This window comes from Cnephaeus nilssonii, assembly GCF_951640355.1.
Source record: "Cnephaeus nilssonii genome assembly, chromosome: 3".
Taxonomy (NCBI): Eukaryota; Metazoa; Chordata; class Mammalia; order Chiroptera; family Vespertilionidae; genus Cnephaeus; species Cnephaeus nilssonii.
Window position 1 is genome coordinate 109,553,858 of NC_137074.1, and position 25,842 is coordinate 109,579,699.

At 39.3% G+C, this 25,842-nt stretch overlaps 1 protein-coding gene across 2 annotated transcripts in view; it reads left to right on the forward strand.

Annotated features, from left to right (window-relative positions):
• The window catches only part of PLOD2 (procollagen-lysine,2-oxoglutarate 5-dioxygenase 2), a 234,771-nt gene extending 210,112 nt beyond the window's left edge, over window positions 1-24,659 (forward strand). Inside the window, exons 13-20 of one of the 2 annotated variants that reach the window (XM_079765498.1) lie at window positions 170-311; window positions 1,434-1,496; window positions 3,297-3,410; window positions 16,604-16,669; window positions 18,253-18,357; window positions 19,944-20,090; window positions 20,200-20,325; window positions 23,341-24,658. In XM_079765498.1, coding sequence (XP_079621624.1) covers window positions 170-311; window positions 1,434-1,496; window positions 3,297-3,410; window positions 16,604-16,669; window positions 18,253-18,357; window positions 19,944-20,090; window positions 20,200-20,325; window positions 23,341-23,496 — 919 coding nt within the window. In that variant the 3' untranslated portion in view covers window positions 23,497-24,658. Of the gene's footprint in view, window positions 1-169; window positions 312-1,433; window positions 1,497-3,296; window positions 3,411-16,603; window positions 16,670-18,252; window positions 18,358-19,943; window positions 20,091-20,199; window positions 20,326-23,340 lie in introns of both variants that reach the window. The other variant, XM_079765499.1, reaches the window with a different exon arrangement.
• The last annotated feature ends 1,183 nt before the right edge of the window (window positions 24,660-25,842 follow it).

Genomic DNA, 25,842 nt, shown 5'->3' on the forward strand with positions numbered 1-25,842 from the left:
TGTGTGTGTGAGTGAAATGGCATTAAGTATGTTTGTATTTGCATGTAATTTGATTCAATAATTTATATATATAATTTAAAACATGTAAGTCATTTATTTTTAAAACAAAAGTAAAACTTTAAGTATTTTATATTTATGGTATTTTGGAATGTCTTCTCTTTACTTTCAGAGGGATATGGAATGTCCCATACATGGCTAATGTGTACTTAATTAAGGGGAAGACACTTCGATCAGAGATGAATGAAAGGAACTATTTTGTTCGTGATAAACTGGATCCTGACATGGCTCTTTGCCGAAATGCTAGAGAAATGGTAGGGTATATGATGATGGCTTGTTTGGTGTTCTTAGAAGATGCCTTGCTTTCCCAATTGATGTGCTATTTTCTTTTGATGTCCTTTTTCTTTCTAGTTTGTAAATACTAGCCGATTTTTTTGATTCTGTGTTGGGAAATTGGAAACAATTATGGAGAATAATTTGTGAATATTTACCTATGAAACACTTGAAAAATTAGGCTAGTACTTAAACTAACACATCAGCAACAGTGGGATTCAATAATAAATATAAATTTGTTACAAATCAGCATAGCATTTTTAAGAATTAATCTCTACTTTCATTTGTAATTCTGTATTGAAAACTTGATCTCATTAAAATTAATTAGAGAAAGCCTAGGTGAAATGATTATTTACACATTTAAGAACACACTTTTGCTCTGAAAATCAGTGTCCATACTTTATTATCAGTATCTCTCCATGTCTTACCACTAAACTGGGAGACGGATTGAGGTATGTAGTATATTTAATCTATGTGAAAAATTAATGATAAATTGCTATTCTACAAATCTACTTTCATTATATAACTTAAATGACTATAGAAAATAATTAGTTTTTCAAAATGTATAAATATCTTTTTAAACATATTTATACGGTTTTCTGTTTTAGAAAGGATTTGATTATTGTATTCAAATTTATGTAAGCAAATGTAATTTTGTGAACAATCAGAAAAGTTGGCAAGTATTTTTTATTAGTTTAATAAGGCATGTGTTGTGTGAATATGTTTGTTTTTTCTACAAACCTATGTGCATTGTTATTAAATATCCTCAGTATCTATAATTGTAATCTGTGCTCATGTTTGGCTAATTTTACTCAACAGCGCATCCCGGAATGGCCTCTCTTACACATTTTTCTCTTTGTCTTAATTTTATGTCTAATGGAAATTATACTACTGAATGAGCTTGGATTTATGTTTCACAAGGGGAAAAAGGGGGCTAGAGTTGTTTCTTTGTGTGCTCTATAAGCTTTGCTTGTTCTGCATGTTTTCTAAGAGGGACATTTCAGAATGTCAACTTTTCATGAAGGGTTGCTATTTTACTACCTGAGAATACATGAGAGAGTGGGTTTGCAGGTCAACTTACCCAATGCTTCTCTTCATTTTAGACTTTACAAAGGGAAAAAGACTCCCCTACTCCGGAAACATTCCAAATGCTCAGCCCCCCAAAGGTGTTATTTTTATTTATTTTTATTTGTTTTTGTTTATTGAATATGGTATATTGTCTAGCAATAAGTTACTTAAAGAGTCTTCTTTCCATTTAGCTTGGTAAATTGTTGTTATACACTGGTTCTGAATCTAAATATGTGCTTATAAGCTTTGTGTATTGGGGGTGGGCAATGTAGGATGTTCAACTCTCAATTCTTTGGGCTGATTTATATTTATGGCTGACATATTATGATAGATAAGAAAATGAAACATAAATCCCTTTCACTCATTTTTGTTTTTTAAGGGAGAGACAGGGTAGGAGTAAGTATAAAGTACATCTTGATAAAAATTAGAATTGGGTACTCTTCATGAGTTTTTTATTATTAACTAGAGGCCCGGTGCACGAATTCGTGCATGGGTGGGGTTCCTCTGGGTGGCCTGCAGGCATCGAGCAGAAACCTGCAGTCCAATGCCACCTGCAGCTCCTACCTGCCACTCCCACTCATCCTGTCCCCACTGTGCCTGCCGTGGCTTGTGCCCGATCAGTCCCGATTGGGAGAGGCAGCAGTGCTTGCCAGCCACAAGCCCTGCATCTGGGACCTTCCCAAGGGGAGTGGCCTGCAGGATCGGGCTGAAACGGGCTCTCCGACATCCCCCAAGGGGTCCCAGATTGCAAGAGGGCTCAGGCCAGGCTGAAGGACACCACCGGTGCATGATCAAGGTGGGGGAGGGACTGCAGGAGGGCCCCATGGCATGTCTGGCCCATCTCACTCAGTCCCAATTGGCCAGACCCCAGCAACAAGCTAACCTACCAGTCGAAGCATCTGCCTCCTGGTGATCAGTGCACATCATAGCGACTGGTCAACCAGTTGACTGTTTGCCCCCTGGTGGTTAGTGCACGCATAGCAAGTGGTGAAGCAGCCTTAGAATATCATTAGCATATTACACTTTGGTTGTTCAGTTGTTCTGCCATTTGGTCTATTTGCATATTACCCTTTTATTATATAGGATAACTAACTCCTTTATCATTCAAACAGGTACAAAAAGAAACAACCTTACCTTAGTGGTGTTGCCACATTTATTTGGTTTGGGACAAGGATATGAGACTGATTTTTAGCTGCCTTATAATGTATGAGTAGTTTCTGTGTTCAGTTTTTAAACATCTATAATAATAAAATCATAATATGCTAATTAGATCAGACGTCCTTCCAGACGAAGCCAAGGCTGCCAGAGAAGCCTGGGTCCCGGGTGCCTGCCTGCGGCTGGAGGGAAGCCCAGGTCCCGGATGCCAGAGGGAAGCCAGTGCCGGCAGCCGGGGAAAGAAGGCCTACTCTTGCATGAATTTCATGCATCAGGCCTCTAGTTAGGACATTAAAAAAATAAAAGACTGATGAAAGAATGTTGATATTTGAATTCTTATTTAAAAATGTGATGTCTTCTTTGAAAGGGTAAGAAGCCAAAAGAGATACAGTTCATTGCACATTGCCTCAAAAATACTTCTGATTTCAAACAGGAATTTTTTCCCCGATGTCTACATCTAGGATCAATGAGAAAAGGACAAAAAACAGTCCATTCTGGCTGTTCTTTTTTTCAGTTGAGTGGCAGTGCAAGCAATTTGTTTTGTGTGGTGTCTGAATTCATGATGAATAAAAAAAATATTTCTTTAATTTTTAATCATGTACATTTTATATGAAAAATAAAAATTCATGTTCATAAGTGAAAATATAAAAATTGAAATTGATATGTCATATTTTTCTGTGGTTAAATATGTTTTCTTGTACTTTATTCTATGATTGTTAATATTATTATTTTTTGACATATAGGGTGTATTTATGTACATTTCTAATAGACACGAATTTGGAAGACTATTATCAACTGCAAATTACAATACTTCCCATTATAACAATGACCTCTGGCAGATATTTGAAAATCCTGTGGTATGTATTTCACACTCAACTTTATTTATTACTTATTTTCCTGTAACTTTAAATGGTTAAAATAAATTGGGTTAATAATATGAAAATGTGCTAAGAGGCTTTAAAATTTTTTAAATCATATCAATTTTAAAAATATGTAATTAATTATATTTTATTTCTATAGAGTAGATCTAAACCTGCCAAATAACTTTTTTTATAAAGATATATATTAGGTTTGGGGAAGGAAATTTATTTCTCCAAGTATTCTACTTATATGTTGAAGAGCACATCAAATTTTTAACCACAACTTCAGAATAAAATGATTACAAGTAGCTCACATATGATAATATTACATTTTGATTTTCAGAAAGAAAAATCAAGCATTAGTTTGGGAAAATAAATTGTATTTTATAATTTTTATTTTTTACCATTTTGTGTAAATTTTTTAAAATTCTTTATTGTTGAAAGTATTACATATGTCTCCTTTTTCTCCCATTGACCTCTTCCCACATGCTCCCTCCCATAAGCACAGGTCCTCATCCCCTTACTGTCCATGTCCATTGGTTATGCTTATATGCATACATACAAGTCCTTTAATTGACCTGTTATCACCACCCCTCCTACACTTCCCACTGCGGTTTGATGGATTGTTTGATGTTTCTATGTCTCTGCATCAATTTTTGTTCATCAGTTTATGTTGTTCATTATATTCCACAAATGAGTGCGATCATGTGATATTTATCTTTCTCCGACTGGCTTATTTCACTTAGCATAATGCTCTCCAGGTCCATCCATGCTGTTGCATTCCCACCAGCAGCGCACAAGGGTTCCTTTTTCTCCGCATCCCCACCAGCACTTGTCGTTTGTTGATTTGTTGATGATAGCCATGCTAACAGGTGTGAGATAGTACTTCATTATTATTTTGATTTTCATCACTTGGATGACTAGTGACTTTTTCATATGTCTCTTGGCCTTATGTATGTCCTGTTTTGAAAAGTGTCTATTTAGGTCCTTTGCCCATTTTTTGATTGGATTGTTTATCATCCTTTTGTTAAGATGTAGGAGTTTCCTATAAATTTTGGAGATTAAACCCTTATGAGAGATAACATTGACAAATATGTTCTCCCATGCAGAGGGCTTTCTTGTTGTTTTGTTAATGCTCTCTTGTGTTGTGCAGAAGCCTTTTATTTTATATAGTCCCATTTGTTTTCTCCTTAATTTCCATTGTCCTAGGAGCTGTATTGGTAAAGATATTGCTATGAGAGACATCTGCTATTTTGCTGCCTATGGATTCTTCTAAGATTTTTATGGTTTCCCATCTTAGGTTGAAGTCTTTTATCCATTTTGAGTTTATTTTTGTGAATGGTGTAAGTTGGTGGTCTAGCTTTATTTTTATTTTTTTTTGCATGTATCTGTCCAATTTTCCCAACACCATTTATTGAGACTTTCTTGACTCCATTGTATGTTCTTGCCTGCTTCGTCAATTATTAATTGAGCATAATGGCTTGGGTCAATTCCTGGGTTCTTTGTTCTGTTCCATTGGTCTATATGTCTGTTTTTGTGCCAGTACTAGGCAGTTTTGGGAACAGTGGCTTTGTAATATAACTTGATATCTGGTATTGTGATCCCTCCAACTTTGTCCTTCTTTCTCAGGATTGCTGAGGCTATGCGGGGTCTTTTTTTATTCTTTATACATTTTTGGAGAGTTTGTTCTAGGTCTGTGAAATATGCTGTTGGTATTTTAATGGGGATTGCATTGAATCTATAGATGGTTTTGGATAGTAGGGACATTTTAATGATATTGATTCTACCAATCCATGGACACAGTATGTTCTTCCACTTGTTAATATCTTTCTCTATCTCTTTTTTCAACATCCTTTAGTTTTCCAAGTATAGGTCTTTTTCTTCCTTAGATAGGTTTATTCCCAGGTATCTTAATTTTTTTGTTGCAATGATCAATGGGATTGTTTATTTAGTTTCTCTTTCTGTGAGTTCATTATTGGTGTATAAAAATGCCATATATTTCTTGGCGTTAATTTTGTATCCTGCTATCTTGCAAAATTCATTTATTAAATCTAGTAGTTTTTTGATGGAGTCTTTATAGTTTTCTATGCACAATATCATGTCATCTGTGAATAATGACAGTTTTATTTCTTCTTTTTCCAATTTAGTTACAATTTTTTTCTTCTTATTGTCTGATCACTATGGCTACCACTTCCAATACTATGTCGAACAGGAGTGATGAACGTGGGCATCCCTGTCTTGCTCCTCCTCTTAGGGGAAATGGTTTTAGTTTTTGCCCATTGAGTATGATATTGGCTGTAGGTTTGTCATATAAGGCTTTTATTATTTTGAGGTATGATCCCTCTATTCCAGTGGTTCTCAACCTTTTTAATGCCACGACCCTTTAATACAGTTCCTCATGTTGTGGTGACCCCCAACCATAAAATTATTTTTGTTGCTACTTCATAACTGTAATTTTGCTACTGTTAATGAATCATAATGTAAATATCTGTGTTTTCCGATGGTCTTAGGCTCTACAGCAGCAGTTCTCAACCTGTGGGTCAGGGCCCACAGGTTGAGAACCGCTAGCAGAGTCCCCTAAGACCATCGGAAAACACAGATATTTACATTATGATTCATTAAAGTAGCAAAATTACAGTTATGAAGTAGCAACAAAAATAATTTTATGGTTGGGGGTCACCACAACATGAGGAACTGTATTAAAGGGTCGTGGCATTAAAAAGGTTGAGAATCACTGCTCTATTCCTACTTTGCTGAGAGTTTTTATCACAAAAAGGTGTTGAATTTTCTCAAATGCTTTTTCTGCCTCAATTGATATGATTATGTGGTTTTTGTCTTTCAATTTGTTTATGTGATATATAACATTTATTGATTTGCAGATATTGCACCAGCCTTGCATTCCTGGAATAAATCCCACTTAGTCATGGTGTATGATCTTTTAATGTATTGCTAGAATATTGTTGAGGACTTTAGCATCTGTGTTCACGGGGATATTGACCTGTAATTCTGTTTCTTTTTAGTGTCTTTATCTGGTTTTGTAATTAGGGTAATACTAGCTTCATAGAAAGAGCTTGGAATTGTGCCTTCGTCTTGAATTTTTTGGAATAGTTTAAGGAGGATCGGTATTAGTTTTTCTTTGAAAGTTTGGTAAAAGCACCCTTGTGAAGTTGTCTGGCCCAGGGCTTTTGTTTGCTGGAAGTTTTTTTTTAATACTGCCTCAATTTCATCAGTTGTTATCAGCCTATTCATGTTTTCTGGTTCTTCCTGATTGAGTTTTGGAGGATTATATTTTTTCTAATAATTTTTCCATTTCATCCAGTTTGTTGGAAAAGAGTTGTTCGCAGTATTTTTAGAATCCTTTGTATTTCTCTTGGGTCAGATGCTACTTCCCCTCTTTCATTTCTGATTTAGTTTATTTGGGTCCTCTCTCTTTGTTTCTTGGTAAACCTGGCTAGAGATTGATCAACCTTGTTTATCCTTTCAAAGCACTGGCTCTTGTTTCTATTGACCTTTTGTGTTGTTATTTTGGTCTCTAAGTCATTTATTGCGGCTCTGATCTTTATTATTTCCTTCCTTCTACTTACTCTGGGCTTTTCTTGTTGCTCCCTTTCTAGTTCTTTACATTATAGGATTAGATAACTTTATCAGTTTTTCTTGTGCTTTTTTTTTTGTTTGTGTTTTTTGTTTTTGTTTGTTTGTTTGTTTATTTAGGTAGGTCTGTAGTGCTATGAACATCCCACTCAGGACTGCTTTCACTGTGTCCCATTTATTTTGGATTGTTGTTTTTACATTTTCATTTGTTTCCTGAACGTTTTTCATTTATTCTTTGATCTCTTTGGTAACCCATTCATTGTTTAATAGCATGCTATTTAGCCTCCATGTGTTTGATTGTTTTTATTGTATTTCATATCTGATTTTATGCCATTGTGAAATAAGACAATGCTTGATGTGATTTCAATCTTCTTGAATTTGTAGAGACTTAGCCTGTGTCCTAATATGTGGCCTTCTTTGAAAACGTCACATGTGCACTTGAGAAGAATGTATATTCTGTAGCTTTGGGGTGAAATGTTTGGAAGTTGTCAGTTAATTCCATCTGATCTAGTGAGTCATTTAGGGTTGCTGTTTCTTTGCTGATTTTTTGTCTAGAGGATTTTTCCAGTAATGTCAATAGGGTATTAAAATCCCCTACTATGATTGTATTGCTGTAGATCTCTGCCTTGATATATTGCAGTGATGGCAAACCTATGACACGCATGTCAGCTCTGACATGCGTAGCCATTTCTGATGACACACGGCTGCATGCCGAGGATGAAACATTTGCTGCTCCTGAGGATGAAACATTTGCGACTAGAGTCTTGGAGTTAGTTTTTTCCTCAAAGTGACACACTACCCGAGTTATGCTCAGTTTTTTGGCGAAGTTTGACACACCAAGCTCAAAAGGTTGCCCATCACTGATATATTGCATAAGTTTTTTATGTATTTGGGTACTGCTGAATTGGGCGCATATATGTTTTCAAGAGTTATATCCTCTTGTTATATTGATCTCTTTAGTATTATGAAGTGGCCTACCTTATCTCTTGTTATGGCCTTCACTTTAATGTCTATTTTGTCAGATACAAGTACTGCTACCCCAGCTTCTTTTTTCATTTCCATTTGCCTGAAAAGAATTTTCCATCCTTTCACTTTCAGTCTGTGTGAGTCCTTTGTCCAGAGGTGGGTCTTTTGTAGACAGCAAATATATGGGTCATGTTTTCTTATCCATTCAGCTACCCTATGTCTTTTGATTGCAGCATTTAACCCATTTATATTTAATGTTATTATTGATAGGTACTGTTTGTTGCCATTTTTATTCTTTATGCCTGTGTTCCTTCTTCCCTTCCTATTTCTTCTTTTTATAGCAGTCCCTTTAGCATCTTTTGCATTGCTGGTTTGGTGGTAATAAACTCCCTTAGCCTTTTTTTTGTCTGTGAAGGTCCTGATTTCATCTTTAATTTTGAATGGTAAACTTTCTGGCTAGAGTATTCTTGGATTCAGTCCCTTACTTTTCATCACTTTGTATATTTCACTCAATTCCCTTCTGTCCTGATGTGTTTCCATTGAGAAATCATTTTATATTCTAAAGGGAGATCCCTGTAGGTAACTTTCTGTCTCTCTCTGGCAACCTGTAAGATTCTCACTTTGTCATTGATGTTTACCAATTTAATTATGATGTGTCTTGGTGTCGATATCTTTAGGTTCATCTTGTTTGGGGCTCTGTGTACTTTTTTGGACTTGTGTGATTTTTTCTTCCCCAAATCAGAGAAATTTTCTGTCATTATTTCTTCAAACAAGTTTTCTATTCCTTTCTCAGCTTCCTTTCCTTCTGGCACCCCTATCATGTGGATGTTGTTTCATTTCATGTTGTCCAAAAGCTCCCTTAGAACTCTCCTCCTGCTTTTTAATTTTTTTCCAGTTGCTGCTCTACTTGGGTGTTTTTTCTACCTTGTCTTCTAACTCACTGATTTGGTCCTCAGCTTCTTCTAGTTTCCTGTTGAAACCTTCCATTGTATTCCATTGCAGCTATATCATTCTAAATTTCCTCTTGATTCTTACAAATGTTGGTGATTTCTGATCCAACCATTTGAACATCCTTACAACCATTACCCTGAATTCTTTCTCTGACATATTGCTTCCATCCATTTCATTTATTTCCTTTACTGGTGATTTCTCCTTTTCTTTCATCTCCCCATTTTTTGTTGTTCTTTTGTATTTGTTTCTACGTATTAGATCAAACTGGTATGCTACCCAGCTTTTTTCAGTTGGTCTTATGTAGTAGATGTTTTGTGGGACCTAGTGATGCAGTCTCTCAGGTCTTCTGGACTGGGTGTTCCAGGGAATCCACCTGCTTGAGATATTTGGGTTCTCCTGATGTAGTTGGGTCTTGAATATTATTGTCCCATTTGTGATTGGAGTCTCCTCTCAGGGTTTCTGATTATGCAGTTCACTCTCTACCACATCATGTCACCCATTGTGGAAGTATTGATCGAACAGCACAAAATACAATATGACACAACACAAAAGGAACAGAACATGAAGGTACACAAGACAACTAAAACCCCAAAAAAAGTGACCACCAGAAAAAGGATAATTAGGAAAGAGAAAAGAGAACAAAAATGATATTGAGAAAAGAAAAAATAAATAAAAATAAACCCAAAACCTCAAACAGAAAACCCAGAAAGGGGGTTTAGGGGGCAGAATCTGTAGAGGCACAGCTTAAGTACAAAAAGGTTAATGAATTGGATGAATAGGGGAATTATAGAGGAGGGAGAAAGAGAATGGTTTATTGGTTTATTATAGAGGAGGGAGAAAGAGAATGAATGGACAAGAAGAAAAGTTTTTTAATTTGTATTCATTTACTAGAAGCCTGGTTCACAAAATTCATGTATGGGGGATGGGGGTCCCCTCAGCCCAGCCTGCACCCTCTCCAATCCAGGACCCCTTGGGGGATGTCTGACTGCCGGTTTAGGCCCAATCCTGGGATGGGGCCTAAACTCTGCTGTCAGCCATCCCTCTCACAATCCTGGAACACTGGCTCCTAACTGCTCACATGCCTGCCTACTTGGTCACCCCTAACTGCCCCCCCACTGGCCTGATCGCCCCTCATTGCCTCTTTGTGCCATCCTGATCACCCCTAACTGCACCCCCACTTCCGGCCTTGTCGCCTTTTACTGCCCCCCCCCTGCCGACCTGGTCACCCTCAACTGCCCCCCCCCGCTGGTTTGGTCACCCCTCATGGCCCTCCCGCCTGCCTGGTCACCCCCCACACCGGCCTGCTGTTCAGTGGTTTGGTCGTCCCTCACAGACCTCCCTGCCGGCCTGCTTGCCCCATGCAGCCTGATTGTTCAGTCATTTGGTCATCCCTCACTAACTCCCCTGCTGGCCTGGTCATAGGCAGCCATCTTGTGAGGGTATGATGCTCAATTTGCATATTACCTTTTTATTATTTAGGATTTGAAAAGGAGAATAGAGAAGAGAGCATATAGGCCTGAATTTAGGAAGTGAAACCAATTAAAAAATTAGGAGAAGACAAGAGCCAGAGAGTAGAGAAAAAAAGAATTGAGTAGTGCAGAGAAATAAAAAAGAAGGGGAAATGAAGTTAGGAGAGCAGGGAAGACCAAGTTAGCTGTATGACTAAGCCAACAGAGACTACTGTAATAATAAAACATCAATAAAACAGATAAAGATAAATTTTTAAAAAGGGGTAAAAAGAAAGGAAAGAGATAAACTAAAATGGGGAAAGGAGAAGAAAAACAGGATGAAAAAAGGAGAAGCAAGGAAGAAAAAGGTGAAAAATAATAAATCAAAATTTTAAAAATAATAATACTAAAATAAATTAAAAAGTGAAATGTCATTCACTTCAGCTGAGTTTTAATGCCCTGTGGCAGCTTGTTTAGAATCCCACTCTTCTGTTCTGTGTGCCAATTCTGGGCTTCCTTTTAAGTAGTTAGGTGCTGACCACTGTGAGACACTATCTTTTGGCTTTTTTTAATTATTGATTTTTTACAGAGAAGAAGGGAGAGGGATAGAGAGTTAGAAACATCGATGAGAGAGAAACATCGATCAGCTGCCTCTTGCACACCTCCTACTGGGGATGTGCCCGCAACCAAGGTACATGCCCTTGACCGGAATCGAACCTGGGACCCTTGAGTCTGCAGGCCGATGCTCTATCCACTGAGAAAACCGGTTTCGGCCCGGGGTGGGGGGTTCTTGATTAAAAATTTGGTCTATATTGTAATTGCTTTTGGTTTTTTTAATAAAAGGAAATTCACTTCTTAGATCATCATTGAATTTGCACCCTCTTTTCTTACTCATTATGTTAAAAATCTAAAAAAAATAATTTAAAATTATATTATAAATTATTATATACATATTGCTTAAAAACACAGTAAGTAGGTACATAATTACATGAACATATTTTATTGTTAGTTTATAAATTAAATTAATTTGATTGTTATAAAGTAACTATATTTTAAAAATTATTTTAATCCTATATTTCTTTCTAAATAATAACAATACTAACTTGTATTATTTTTCCTCTGAATTTGCCATAACGTAAGTCGTTAAGTGTCACTTTCAAGGCCGGCACTAGACTTTTTGCTGCCACTATAAAATATAAATAATACGAGTACTGTCTGCTAAATTCAAGAAAATTTATGGATTTATGAAATAAATAAATAAATTACTTACCTAAATTATCTGAATAGCTGATTTGTAATGACATCACTTGTTTAACTAGCTTACTAGCACGCAGTACGATGTGTATCATCTGAGAGACAGTTACAAAATGTTTTCGTCGTTGCCAATCCCAAAAAATGCCATTGTTCATTAAGTCCAAACAATGGTGGTCGAATTCTAACAACTGATCAACAATGCCAACTTTGATAAGCAGTTCTTGATAATCAGTTCTCAACAATTATTTGTTATTATTAAAGTTTAACATTATAAAATTAACAAAAATAATATAAAACTCATATCCTGGCTAAATAGCCACATGGCCGCCGAAAACCGTATATTCCCTTCCCGTTCTCCCGCTGTTCCCTAGCTTGTCGTGCATTCTTTCCAAAAATCGGGACTTTTTTAAAACGCTGCGGGACGCGGGACAAATTGTTAAAAATCGGGACTGTCCCACCAAAAGCGGGACGTCTGGTCACCTTACTTTAGGAGCAGGTGATGCTGTTTGGCTTTCTGGGAATCAGATGGATGTTTTTTCCCTGACCCAGAGGTACTCCTCAGTGAGTGGCCCAAAATATTACTCTGGCCTTGTTTATTCAGAGATCCTTGTATGGAGACCAGTGGGATTGGCTAGCAATCTGGAGTTTTTATCAGTCTGGTTCCCATAACAGCAGGGTGGACCGGCATGTCTTCCTCTCCAGTTACTGAGGGCTCTTTGGGCCTATTCAGACTTGTAAACTTGGCCTCTGCCTATTTTCCTTCGCATAGCTCAAAATTCAGGCAGGGTGTGGCAGGCTGTATTACCTGTCTTGTGGCTACTGGGAGGGGCTAGCTCTTCAGAAGAGAAATGGCCACTTAGGTTTGGAAGCTTTAAGAATGTCCCAATGCAGGAGTCCTGGCCATGTCTCTCTGCCATACTTCCCTCCCCAGCCTCTCCCATGCTCCTCAAGTTTGTGCTTTCTCCCTGCACAGAAGCCTCAGGTGAGTGTTTGCAATTGAAAAGTCCTATGTTCTGGGTGTAGTGCATAATAGCTCAGACAAAACAAAACCAAAACAACCACTACACTGCATGTTTCTCTTCCCCTGGCACTGCGCTGCTCAGGCCGCCTCAGCCTTGTGTGGCTGTGGTCTTATGTCCGGATTTCCATGCCAGCATCAGCCCTGTGGCTTTTCTTCTTCACCGTTGGATATTATGCCTGTTGCCAAGGGACGCAGCTTTGGTGCACCACAGCTTCCTCCTCACCCTGTCGGCCCACTGGCTGGCTGGCCCTCTTCAGTCCAGATCCCCATTCCTACCGTTCTCCAGGCGTCCTCTGCCCTTCCTTCTTGTAAATTGTCTCCTCAGCTGTGTCTAACTTGTTAATTCCAGGTTGATGTTCTCTGACTTAATTGCTTTTCCAGTTTGGCCCCAGGATGAGGTGCATGACACATCTGCCTATTGGGCCACCATTTTCTATCCTTGTTTATTTTTAAAAACAATTTTGTGAATATATACTAACTAAAGATAGCCAGAGAAAATTGCAGAGTAACTGGATTTAACATATAAAGAAAGTCTTGAGTTGGGAAACAATTTCCTTTTAAATTTTAAAATTATTTCTTCTCTGAAAGATTTGAATCTATAGGAATTAACTTTTTTATTATTATTTTTTTTTTTGGTCTGTTCTTTGTAGTGAAGTCAGCACATTTATTCAAGGGAAAATACTCTCTTAAAGGATCATCTTTGTAATACTACTATTTAGGATTTTCCCTTGCCAATAGTAAAAGTTTTAAATTACAAACTCTTAATCCACCTGATCAGAATTCTGTTTTATTTTGTAGGAGTAATTGACAACCAGGAATAGGAAATTTAATGGTCTCTGAATACTCTGTTGAATAAAAAATAAATATTATAAAAAGTATTTTCACCAATTGATGTCTCTTTGACATCTATGTTTATCTATCTATTATCTTTTTCTCTCTCTCTCCTTCCCTCCTTCACTTCCACTTTCTCTAAAAATCAATGGAAAAATATCCTCAGGTGAGGATTAATAAAACATAAATCTATATGTATAAAAGCCTAAGTGACTGAATGACCAGTCGACCGGTCGCTATGACATTCACTGACCACCAGAGGGCAGACACTCAATGCAGGAGCTGCCCCCCTGGTGGTCAGTGTGCTCCCACAGCGGGAACGCTGCTCAGCTAACCAACTGGCACCAGGCGCAGAGCTCATGGCCTGCGAGCGCCACTTCGGCAGTGGTGCGAGCCTCTCCTGATCAGGACTGACTGGGCATGAGCCTGCAGCAGGAACAGCAGGGTCAGGATGAGCAGGAGCAGCAGGCAGGAGCGGCGGGTGGCATTGGACTGTCGATTTCAGCCTGATCCCCGCAGGCCACCTGCCTGTGGGTATCAGGCCTAAACTGGCAGTCCAACATCCCCCTAGGGGTCCCAGTTTGCGAGAGGATGCAGGTCAGGCCGAGGGACCCCACTGGTGCACGAATCTGTGCACTGGCCCTCTAGTAGATAAATAAAGGATAGCACCTCCAGTTCATTTAGCTTCACATCTTCATGGACTTAAGAAGAAGCTTTTTTAATGGTGAGGGTGGAATTACATATTTTACTTTAGTGCTAAATTTCTTGTTATTTTGAAAAAGAGTATTATTTGATTTCTTAGGTAATGTTAGCTTCCTGAAAAAATATTCCAGATTATGTCCTGAATTGTAGATGTTTGTGTAAAAATTCAATTCTTTGGAGACTATCCTAATATATAAAAAGCCAGGGGCCGTCATGACTGAAATAACCAGACAGATGACCGAAGAGCAGGCTGCGTGGGGTGACCAGGCCGGCAAGGGGGTTAGTGAGGGACGACCAAATGACTGAGCAGCAGGCTGCGTGGGTGACCAGGCTGGCATGGGGGTTAGTGAGGGATGACCAAATGACTGAACAGCAGGCTGCGTGGGGCAACCAGGCTGGCATGGGGGTTAGTGAGGGACGACCAAACGACTGAACAGCAGGCTGTGTGGGGCAGTCAAACTGGCAGGGGGGTTAGTGAGGGACGACCAAACGACTGAACAGCAGGCTGTGTGGGGCAACCAGGCCAGCAGGGGGGTCAGTTGGGGGAGACAGGCCAGTGGGGCAGGCAGTAAGGGGTGACCAGGCCTGTGGCGGAGGCAGGTAGGGGCAACCAGGTCGGCGGGGGGGGGGGGGGGGGGGGGGGCAGTGGGCAGTTGGGAGCGACCCAGTTAGCAGGGGAGGGCAGTTGGGGGCGACCCAGTTGGCAGGGGGGCAGTTAGGGGTGATCAGGCCAGCAGGCAGAGGCGGTTAGGGGTGATCAGGCTGGCAGGCAGGTGAGCAGTTAGGGGCCAGTGGTCCCGGATTGTGAGAGGGATGTCCGGCTGCCAGGGATTGGGCCTAAACTGGCAGTCGGACATCCCCCGAGGGGTCTCAGATTGGAGAGGGTGCAGGCTGGGCTGAGGGGACCCCCTCCCATGCATGAATTTCATGCACCGGGCCTCTAGTGCAATGATACTATCACAAGTGAGTTGGAACAGCTTTTCTTTCTATGGCTTTACTTAGTTGTTGTTTACTTTAGAAATTCACCATATAGATATACCACTGGCCTGTCTCCCCCATCTGCCCCCCCCCCACCCCCCGCTGGCCTGGTTGCCCCACACAGCCTGCTGTAGAGGATATGCATAACAACATATTTATTGATTTTCCCATTATCAGAACTTCTAAGAAATTAGTAAGGTCACAGTTTGTTCAATGATATTTGAAAGGTAGTCAAAATGAAAAATTAATGTAAAATCTTAGGGGCTTTTTTCTTTAATTTCAGTAATGATACATAGGAAAGAATACAGAAGGATTCTGAAATGTTATGAATGATTATTTACTTCTAATTTTTCCCCATATTTTGAAATCCAAACACTAATAAGTATTTGAGGGAGTAATGAGATAATATAGTAATTTGATCCTTATAATTATATACTGTAAATGAAATTTATTAAAGAATTTGAAGATAGTTTGGGTTCTCTATATCAGAAATATCTTAGGTACATATAAGCAGAGATATGTTAAACTAAGAATGTACATAAATTATCTGGATCCTTTGAAATCTTGCCTCAAAAAGTATATTTCAGACAAATATTTTTTGGAACATGTTTTGATTAGAATTATCTTATGTCTGTACCTCAGTTCTTTCCTGTCACTTTCCTATATTTGTACTTTATAAAGAGAAAATTAAGAATTTTGTTAGACTGCCTAAATATATTTAAGAAGAGATCTTTTTAAATAATAACTCCATATTTTAATATATACCCTCTAAATAATTGGGATTTTTAATGAAACACTTGACCCAGGGAAAGGACTTCTTAGCTGCTATTGACAAAAATTGAGGTATTTAAGTCTGTGCTTTATGTGTCAGAGATTGGTCAAAGAGGAGAGTTGGTTCATGAATTAACATCAAGAGGATCTATTTTTACTATATCTTAAATTTAGTAACTTCAGGAAGTGAATGTGTTAGGAACCCTATGATCATTCTTTGACATATTAAAAACTGAAGTGAAGGAAGAAATTTTGAATACATTTTTAAAATTGAAATTATTTTAGAGTAATTCACTATATAAGTAATACTCAAATTGACTAATGTGTTAATATTTACTAATATTTGTTGATAGGATTCTGTATTGTTCATTTTTAAACACATATTTAAACACATTATGTAGATGAATAGAATATAGTATACAAATCTAATCACTTTAATATTTTTCACATTTTTAAATTCTGATAAACCAAAATTTTGTGTTTCATAGAAAGATATGATCATACATAGAATCAGGCAAAGATTAAAAAATATAAACTGTGGTTTCTGAGAATTATTTTGTCTAAAACACAGTCATGTATAAGTTGAGTAATTTCTAAAATGCATATACTTTATATTGTTTATTCAAGTATTTGTAAAAGTATTTGCTTTAATCTGTGCAATTGAATTTTTTTTGTAGGACTGGAAGGAAAAGTATATAAACCATGATTATTCAAAGATTTTCACTGAAAATATAGTTGAACAGGTTTGTATTAATAATTATTATGATATGTAGACTTTTTTGCTGTATTTTCCAGAATGGCATATTATTACTACAATACTGCTTTAGTGGGCGATGTTTTGAATGTGCAGAAATTACCCTTTAGGTAAAATTTATATGGCTTGATTCCCAATTTTATAGCCTTAAGGATCATATAGTTATAAAACTGTAGAATGTGGAGATGAACAAAAATTTTAAGATCATGCGTTTTTTTAAAGCATGCTCTCAATGTCATGGCTTTCTTTTTGTTTTATTTTTTCTTTATTTTATTTTTTCCCCATTACCACTTATCCCCCATATACCCTCTTCCACCTCCACGCCCCCCGCCTCATACTCTCCCCCTAGAATCACCACACTGTTTCGTGTGTCCATAAGTTAATGTTGTAGCTTTCCCAAACCACTAAAAATAAGGAGCCATTGGCAGATATCTTTCAGTGAAAGTTTACCTTTGAAAGAAATTGGGCTCCAAGAATCTCTTCTCAGAGATGTCTTTTACAAAATGAACTCTGTTTTAGATTAGTAGTATCCCAAACTATTGCTAATACCTTTTTTAGAGAATATAAGGAATCTTTGATTCTAAGTTATCTCTTTATTTTGTATACTATGATAAAGAAAAATAAAATACTGCCAATTAAACTATGACACAATGTTTTCTAGTCCTTTAGAATTTTTTTTATTTTATACATATTGAAAGAGTTATTTTACACTTATTAATGAATAGATGTTATATGTTCTAGTGCACTGCATACATAATAACTTTTCATTTATGTCACAAATTATAGTGTAAATCATTTTAAAAGACATTTTAAAGGGCAACTCAGTTCAGCAAATGCAACACCAACTAAATACATGTATGCAAAGGACACACAGATGTGCATATGTACTCACACAGGTGACGGTAGAATGGATGTTTTACCAAGCACCGTGGCATTAAAACTACATCACAGTGGCTGCTTGGCTTTGACTTTAAGACACATTTTTAATTTACTGATGTTAAAATGTAAAAAAAACCACCAAAGTCTCCTAAGTGTTAAAAATCGCCAAAACTAGTATCCTACCTAATAAAAGAGTAATATGTAAATTGACTGCACCTTCACTACGCCCAAGCCACGCCTACCAGTCAAGCTACGCCCACCAACCAATCAGGGCGAGTATGCAAATTACACCAACCAAGATGGCGGTTAATTTCCATATCAAGACAGCATAGAAAGAAGTCAAGAGCTGCAGAAGGGAGCAAAGCTGCAGAGAAGCAAGCAAGCAGGGCGGAGGAGAAGGGAGGAGAGCAGGGCTGGGGGAGAAGGGAGGAGAGCAGGCAGGGCCGGGGGAGAAGGGAGGAAAGCAGGCGGGGTGGGGTAGATTGCAGTAGGAAGCCTTTTTGCAAGAATCTTCCTGCAACGGGAACGCTAGTTGTTTATAATAGTAATGTCAATAATGTGGGACAGACCTCTTAAAAAGGACATCTAAGTGAGATAAATATTGAATATTCTGCCCTATTACTTTTAAAATGCTAGTTATTAGTTAAAAGACACAGAATGTTATTCTCTTAATGGTGATGCCATGCTTTATAGCCTTGTCCAGATGTCTTTTGGTTTCCCATATTTTCTGAAAAAGCCTGTGATGAGTTGGTGGAAGAAATGGAGCATTATGGCCAGTGGTCTGGAGGGAAACATCATGTAAGTTGTAATTTCACACAGAAAACTGAAATGTGTATGTGGGGTTGGGGGAAGGGTAGGTATTTAGAGAATTTAGGGTGGATTTGCCCTTTTTGTTGTATATCTCTGAATAGACCTGAATAGTAGGCTAGCCAAGGCTGTCAGGAGAGCTGTGTTTAAGTCTAATTCTGCCATTACCTAATGAGTGTTTAACATTTGATCTTCCTGGGCCTCAGTTTCTCATTTATGCATGTAATTACATTGGTTAGTCTGTAAGGATCATGTCCCAGGCTAGAGATGGTGAGGTCATGTATGTCTTTACTGTGTGATGTTGTTCTTGAGGCCACTTTTTATTCTCTGCATTTTTACAGTGAGCTATAGTGAAAAATACTAAGTTTATCTGGTTGATTATCAAAGCTTTTTGTATAAAATATAAGAAGGAATCTGAATGCCTTCAGTGTAAGTCAGTTTTTTATTTACATTCAGTGTCAAGGACTTGGCAGGAAGTCTCACTGTCAGTGGTTCAATGTGTTTCTTTTTTCTCTGAGAATTCTCACATGCCAGCTCCTTCCCAATACCAAGATATTTAAGTGGAATACTCTTGAATATTACTGCCTCTGTTAAATTACAAACCTCAGCTAGTTAGCTGACCAGGGATACAGAAGTTCAAAGAATGATGAAGAACTTGAAGTCAGCAGGTTGCAGGCAGGATAATGAAAACCTGTCATAGAAAGACTGGTGCCATAAAGTAGAAGTGAGAAACGAAGCAGGGAAAGCTTGTTTCTATGGTAGATAATCCATCAAATTTATGCCCATCAAGCAGCTAACACTGCCTGAAGGGTCACTGTAAAAAACTCATTCTTTAGGAGGCTTGGGAGGACTTTGGAAATTAACTTTATTTACTTTATAGTCAGATCTTAAATACACATTTGTAAAAATACTCTAAATGGAGCCACTTTAAAATGGAATTGGAGATGCCACCCCAGAATCTTTCATATCTTATTCCGCAAATCTTTGGAATGTTAAAAGGGCAAAATAACCTCGGGCTAGACCCAAGAGTAGCATTGTATCCCAAACCATTGTGTGCAAAGATAACAAGAAAGAAGATGCTATGACTACCTGGACTGAAATTAAAAACATTGTTTATCATTAGCATCACTGTGCTAGCTTATTTGCACCTATAGAAATACTTCCTTCTATTGTAATTGTTCTCCTAGCCCTTCTCATAAATACCCACTGCTTTTGTTTCCTAATCAGAACACTATTTGGGTTTCTGTCTGCATCAGTGCTTTCTGAATAACTACTCTTTTGGATCTCAAATAAACACTTGTTACCTCTTACTTTGGCCTTTTTATTTTTGGGTTAACACATTAAATAAGTAGGAACAGAGTCTACTAAACTCTGTTATGTTTTGCTTCATGAATATATTTGCAAAGCCATTTTACCTAAGTTTTTCTTGATAGTTTTGCAGTTAAAGCAGATGGTGTGCCATAATTAAACTGTTAATTTCTTTATTTCTAATGATCTTGGGGTTGAAAAAATTCCAAGATAGTATAAACGTGGATTGCTGTGGACCACACTTTATGATGTCCTTAATTTGTTTTTAGGATAGCCGTATATCTGGTGGTTATGAAAATGTCCCAACTGATGATATCCACATGAAGCAAATTGATCTGGAGAATGTTTGGCTTCATTTTATCCGGGAGTTTATTGCACCAGTTACACTGAAGGTCTTTGCAGGCTATTATACAAAGGTTGTTATTCTCCCATTCCTCCTGCCTACCTCTTACCAGTTTTTACACACATATGCTATTTTATGTTTTTATTGCTAAGCAAATCCATTCATTTACTTTGCCTTTTTAGGGATTTGCATTATTGAATTTTGTGGTAAAATACTCCCCTGACAGACAGCGTTCTCTTCGCCCTCATCACGATGCTTCTACGTTTACCATCAACATTGCACTCAATAATGTGGGAGAAGATTTTCAGGTAATTATGGGTTTTATTTTTTACATTTCTCAGTCATTACAAAAAGGCCTTAAACCCCCCTCCCTTTTTTTTAAGTTTCTTCTTATATGGCATAATTTGAATTTTGCCAATCTATATATATAAAAGCCCAGTGACTGTTACAGCGGAAAGACCAGAATGACCGGTCAACCAGTCACTATGATGCTCACTGATAACCAAGGGGCAGAAGCTTAACCCAGGAGCTGCCCCCTGGTAGTCAGTGTGCTCCCACAGGTGAGTGCCGCTCAGCCAGAAGCTGGGCTCATGGCTGGTGAGTACAGCTGCAGCGGCGGGAAGCCTCTCCTGACTCCGGGGCAGCAGGCACCCAGCCTGGTTTGGGCTCCTCTCTAGCCATCTGCCACTTGGTGCACTGCTATGTCCCTCCAGGGATGTCCAGCTGCCAGTGTGTTCCCGATCCCTCCCAGGATTGGACCTAAACCTGCAATCAGACATACCCCGAGGGGTCCCAGATTGAACTTGGGTGCTATGGGTGCTCCTGTAGAGCAAGCGATTACCACGGACGGGTTCCATGTAAGCCCAATTTCAGCCTGTTTTTTTCTTAACTATTCAAACATATGACCTTAGAGCACAGCCCCTCTCAGAGCGGGCAGAAGCAGCCAAGACATTGGAGGGCCGTGTCTGGGAGAAGGGGCATGGGAAGGAGTGTTGGGCGCATGGCTACCTGGGGTTAGGGATAGGATTGGAATCTCTTTCTCCGTACGCAGAGGAGAAAAGATAGGAACCACTGATTTGGTGGCTGCACATGTCTCCCCCTGGAGCCCTGCGGCACAGCAGGTTTCCATGCTGTTTGCAAACATGACATTCTGCACACAAGTGCAGAGAAGGCGAGCCCGCACTGCCTCGGGAGTCTCTTCAGTGGGTCTCTCCCTCCAGGAGCGGGGTTTCTTTGATGCAAATTACATGAGATCTGAATTTAAATGTGGAAGGCAGCGCCCCAGGACTGAGTTCCCAGAGGGAGACTGCACCCTGGTTACCTTCGGGCAAAGGCACTGGGAACCATTCTTGATGTTGGGCACGTGTTCGCTAAACTGCAGGGCCCACGGAACTGTGCCAGTACCCGGGCATAGTGAGCGGAGGAGGGAAAGAGGGGCAGACCTGCAGGGCCGCTGGCCTCCAGGGTCTGAGTGTTGGCCGCAGCTGGGAGGTGGCTGAGAAGGGCTTCAGAAGCCCGCAAGTGAGCCCGGGGTTCGGGAGTTTGGGATAGTGCAGAGGTCGAAGGAGTACATATAAGCAGTCCCCGCACAGCAGCATCCCCTCCCAAGGTGTGCGCGATGGAGGCGGGAGGGTTGGAGGGAGGATCTGGGAGGGCCCCTGGACTGCCCGCTGAGGCACAGACCAGCAGGTGCAAGTGGGAAGACAGTTTGGCTCTCACTGAGCCCAGTTGGGCTGTTTAACCTAGGTGGCTTCCTGAAGGCTTTTGAAAAATCTCTTTCTAGGGAGCTTCCCCCCCCCCCCCCCCCCCCCCCCCCCCCCGCCACCTCAGCAGCCGCAGAGTCACCACCCGGGAGCCGTCCAATTTTTCCCATACCCAGTGGGATTGAGTCTGGTGTGCAGCAGGGCAGAACACCCGGAGCCGCTGGTTGCTGGTGGGGGTGGGGTGTGGGCACCTTGGAGCTGGACCACCCGGCCCCCAGCGTGCTCTCTGCCTGGAGGCGTCCTGCTGCAGACCTCAGACCCCATTAACTGGATCAGTGGCGGGGTGGAAAGTGACCTGGGAGGGTGAGGAAATGAAACTTGGGGCGAGTACCACAGGTGCAGTCCCTGTGACCTCCCCCTCCCGGGATAATGCTGCACTTCCTAACCTCCCACACCTAGAGATAAATGTGGATTCGCAAAGAGGCAGGCCCCCAAGGAGCTTCAGCTGGGGGACAAGAGGAGTTACTCACTTCTGACACCCCCACCCTTTGCTTTAAGGCTGCATTCTCCTTCCCTAATACATGTTGCTTGAAGTACAGGATGGTTTGTGTTTAGATATGCATAAAACGTGGGGAAAGCAAAGTTTTTTGTATTTTAGAATAAAACAGTCTGGAGTCTTTGGGGGGTTTCTCTCTCTCTCTCTCTTTCTCTCTCTCTCTCTCTCTCTCTCTCTCTCTCTCTCTCACACACACACACACACACACACACACACACACACACACACACACACACACACATTCCTTCCTCCCCTCTTCCCTGGCCTGGCAAATCTTCACACAGAAAGTTAACCCTAGCTCCTCAGAACCCACCCTCGCTGGAGTGGCCTCTGTTTTGTTTTGTTTTGTTTTTTCTCTCACAAGGTTTTTTTCTAACCTCTAAACTGACAGTTGGACATTCCCCGAGGGGTCCTGGATCGCGAGTGACTATGTCATAGCTTATAAACGGCTACATCCCACACACAGTTAAGGAAGGTGGCTTCTGCAATATTTGAAAAAGATCTGTGGCTGTTTGGTCCTAATTCATCAGAAGAACCTCCAAACTGTCCACATCCTGTTTATTCCACATGGGGATGAACATGCGTTCCTATATATTGGGAACAGTCTCTTAGATTTAAAAATTAAAACCTGGCAAGGCTACTCTAACACTGAAAAAAACAGGATGATGCAGCGATGACGTGCATGAACTCTGGCTTGCACATTTTTTGGTCAGCCCTGATTCTGACACATAACTGTGTGACAAATCCAATTACTTAACTTCTCTCTGCTTCAGTTTTTCCACCCATAAGATGGGGAAAATGGTACTACTGCCTCATAAGGATCATGTTATGTACTACTTTTTATAATCAGGGCAAAAAACATGTAGCTGCCCATACAACAGCAAGATGCCTTTCACCTGTATGAAAAGTATGATCACTGGTGTATGAGACATCCTGGATTGCAAGAGGGCACAGGCCAGGCTGAGGGACACCCCCCTCCCTGCACAAATTTCATGCACTGGGCCTCTAGTGATAAAATATTAAACATAATAGAATGATACATTTATTTGTTTGATCTCTTTTAGGGAGGTGGATGCAAATTTCTACGATACAATTGCTCTATTGAATCACCAAGAAAAGGCTGGAGCTTTATGCACCCAGGGAGACTCACACATCTACATGAAGGGCTTCCTGTTAAAAATGGAACAAGATACATTGCAGTGTCTTTTATAGATCCCTAAGTTATTCACTTTCCTTTGAATCACTGCTCCTTTTGGAATGGATGACTGGCATGAACATGTTTGAAGTTACTTGAGAAGATGAGAGGAATATTTAAGTAACATCACCAGAACAACTTCACTTTGGGCCAAACATTTGAAAACCTTATAAAAAATTGATATATCATAATGTCTGCTCTGAGCCTTAAAATACAGATTGAAGAAGAAAAAAAAGGAAAAATATTAAAAGCAAATATTTATTTCTTTGCCTTATTGTCTCTGAGAATAATGACAATTTTTCTGAATATGTGTTTCAGTTGGTAAAATATTCAGGTACAAATGCATCAATGACAAATGAGACTAGTATTTTCTTATTTAACAATACCTGGGAAGAATTTTATTTATCATCATGTAGATAAGATGGCTATAAGTGAAAACTGGTAATTTTTTAAATGTTGGAAAACTGGAATTCTCACTGAATTTTTGTGCAATTGTGTAAGTACTTTTTTTTGACCTCCTGTGTAGGTATGTTTTACAGTACTTCCTGATGGAATATAAAGAACAGTATTGCACAATGTTTGTCCTTAAGAAATTTAGTACAAAATATAGTAAGTTGCATATCCAGTTGGAAGCCTTTTTGTTTAGATTGTTAAATTTTTTTTACACTTGTATTAGAAATAAAATCCTGTGTTCCTTCAGATGAATTTTTTCAAGGTGGATTATATTATGTAGATATTAGATTTAGAAAAGCAAACCTTTCCATTTCTAAGTATTGACTTAAGATCACTGACTATCCTTAAGTAAAAGAGGTTATTGTTTTTTAATTCTAGAAAATAATGAGGATTACTTTTTCTTTTAGATGAGTAGCAGCATTTTATGATTAAAAAAAACTTTTAAGTACTTGAATTTTATATCAGGAAAATAAGTTAGTGAGCCTTTCTTTTGCTCTTTGCCCCCCCTCTTTATTCTCTTTTAGGGAGAATTACTCACTTTTCTGTCTTCCCAGCATGGTCTCTATTTTATCCTTCTTACTCTTTTTATTAGCTTTTTAAAATCGCACTTTGAAATAATTTCCCTCCACAAAAGAATTTGTGCCTTGATTTTCAGCATTTCTCTGAGTGAGGTTTAAATATCCTTAGTGTAGCTACTGTGTTTAATTTAAAGGCTAAACTTGAGAAAAAGTTTTAAGTCATGGTACCAAAGTTCATTTTTCTAACACCATGTGTTAGAAAATTCTTAAAAATAAAATAATTTAAAATAAGTTTCTATTGTTTTATTTATTATTGGTGAATAAGTAGCTTAAGAAGATACTTATAATTGAGGAGCCTGAAAGAATATCTGGAGATAATAGGCTATGACTTTTCATTTTGCTTGGTAAATTTACTGCTATCATAACTTAATGAAAATTCATTTTATTTAATTACAAGTGGAATTAATATCTTCAATCTCAGAATGACTAGGAATTTGATCTAACTTATTTTACAAGTGAGGAAATAGAGATATATATTATTTCATTCATTTTTCTATATATTTTTTATTTTATTGATTTTAGATAGAAGAGGGGAGAAAAGGAGAGAGAGAGAAATATTGATTTGTTGTTCCACTCATGTATGCATTCATTGATTGCCTCTTGTATGTGCCCTGACTGGAGATCAAACCCACAACCTGGGCATATGGGGACAATGCTCTAACCAACTGAGCTACCTGGCCAGGGCTCAATACATATTTTATTTATTCAATTGTGTTTTTCAAGTTTCTACTGTAGGCCAGGAACTATTATAAGCATTGAGGATGTGGTGAGGAGTAAGGTGTTACAATTACTGGGAGATGCACATAGGAAATAAGGGTTCTCCCTCTGTTCTTCATAGCACTTAATACCTAGAGTAAATTCCTCCTATCCATGAAGTTCATTGAGGACACATTTTAGTAATGATTTGTGGTTTATATTTAGTACTAGAGGCCCGGTGCACAAAATTCATGCACAGGGGTGGGGAGGTTGTCCCTCAGCCCAGCCTGCACCCTCTCCAATCTGGGACCCCTCAAGGGATGTCCGACTGCCTGATCCACCAGGATCGGGTCTAAACGGGCAGTCGGACATCCCTCTCACAATCCAGGACTGCTGGCTCCCAACTGCTCACCTGCCTGCCTTCCTGATTACCCCTAACCACTTCTGCCTACCAGCCTGATCACCCCATAACCACTCCCCTGCCAGCCTGATTGATGTCTAACTGCTCCCTTGCCAGCCTGTTTGCCCCCAACTTCCCTCCTCTGCCGTCCTGGTCACCCCTAACTGCTCTCCCCTGCAGGCTTGATCGCCCCCAACTGCCCTCCCTTGCAGGCCTTGTCCCTCCCAACTGCCCTCCCCTGCTG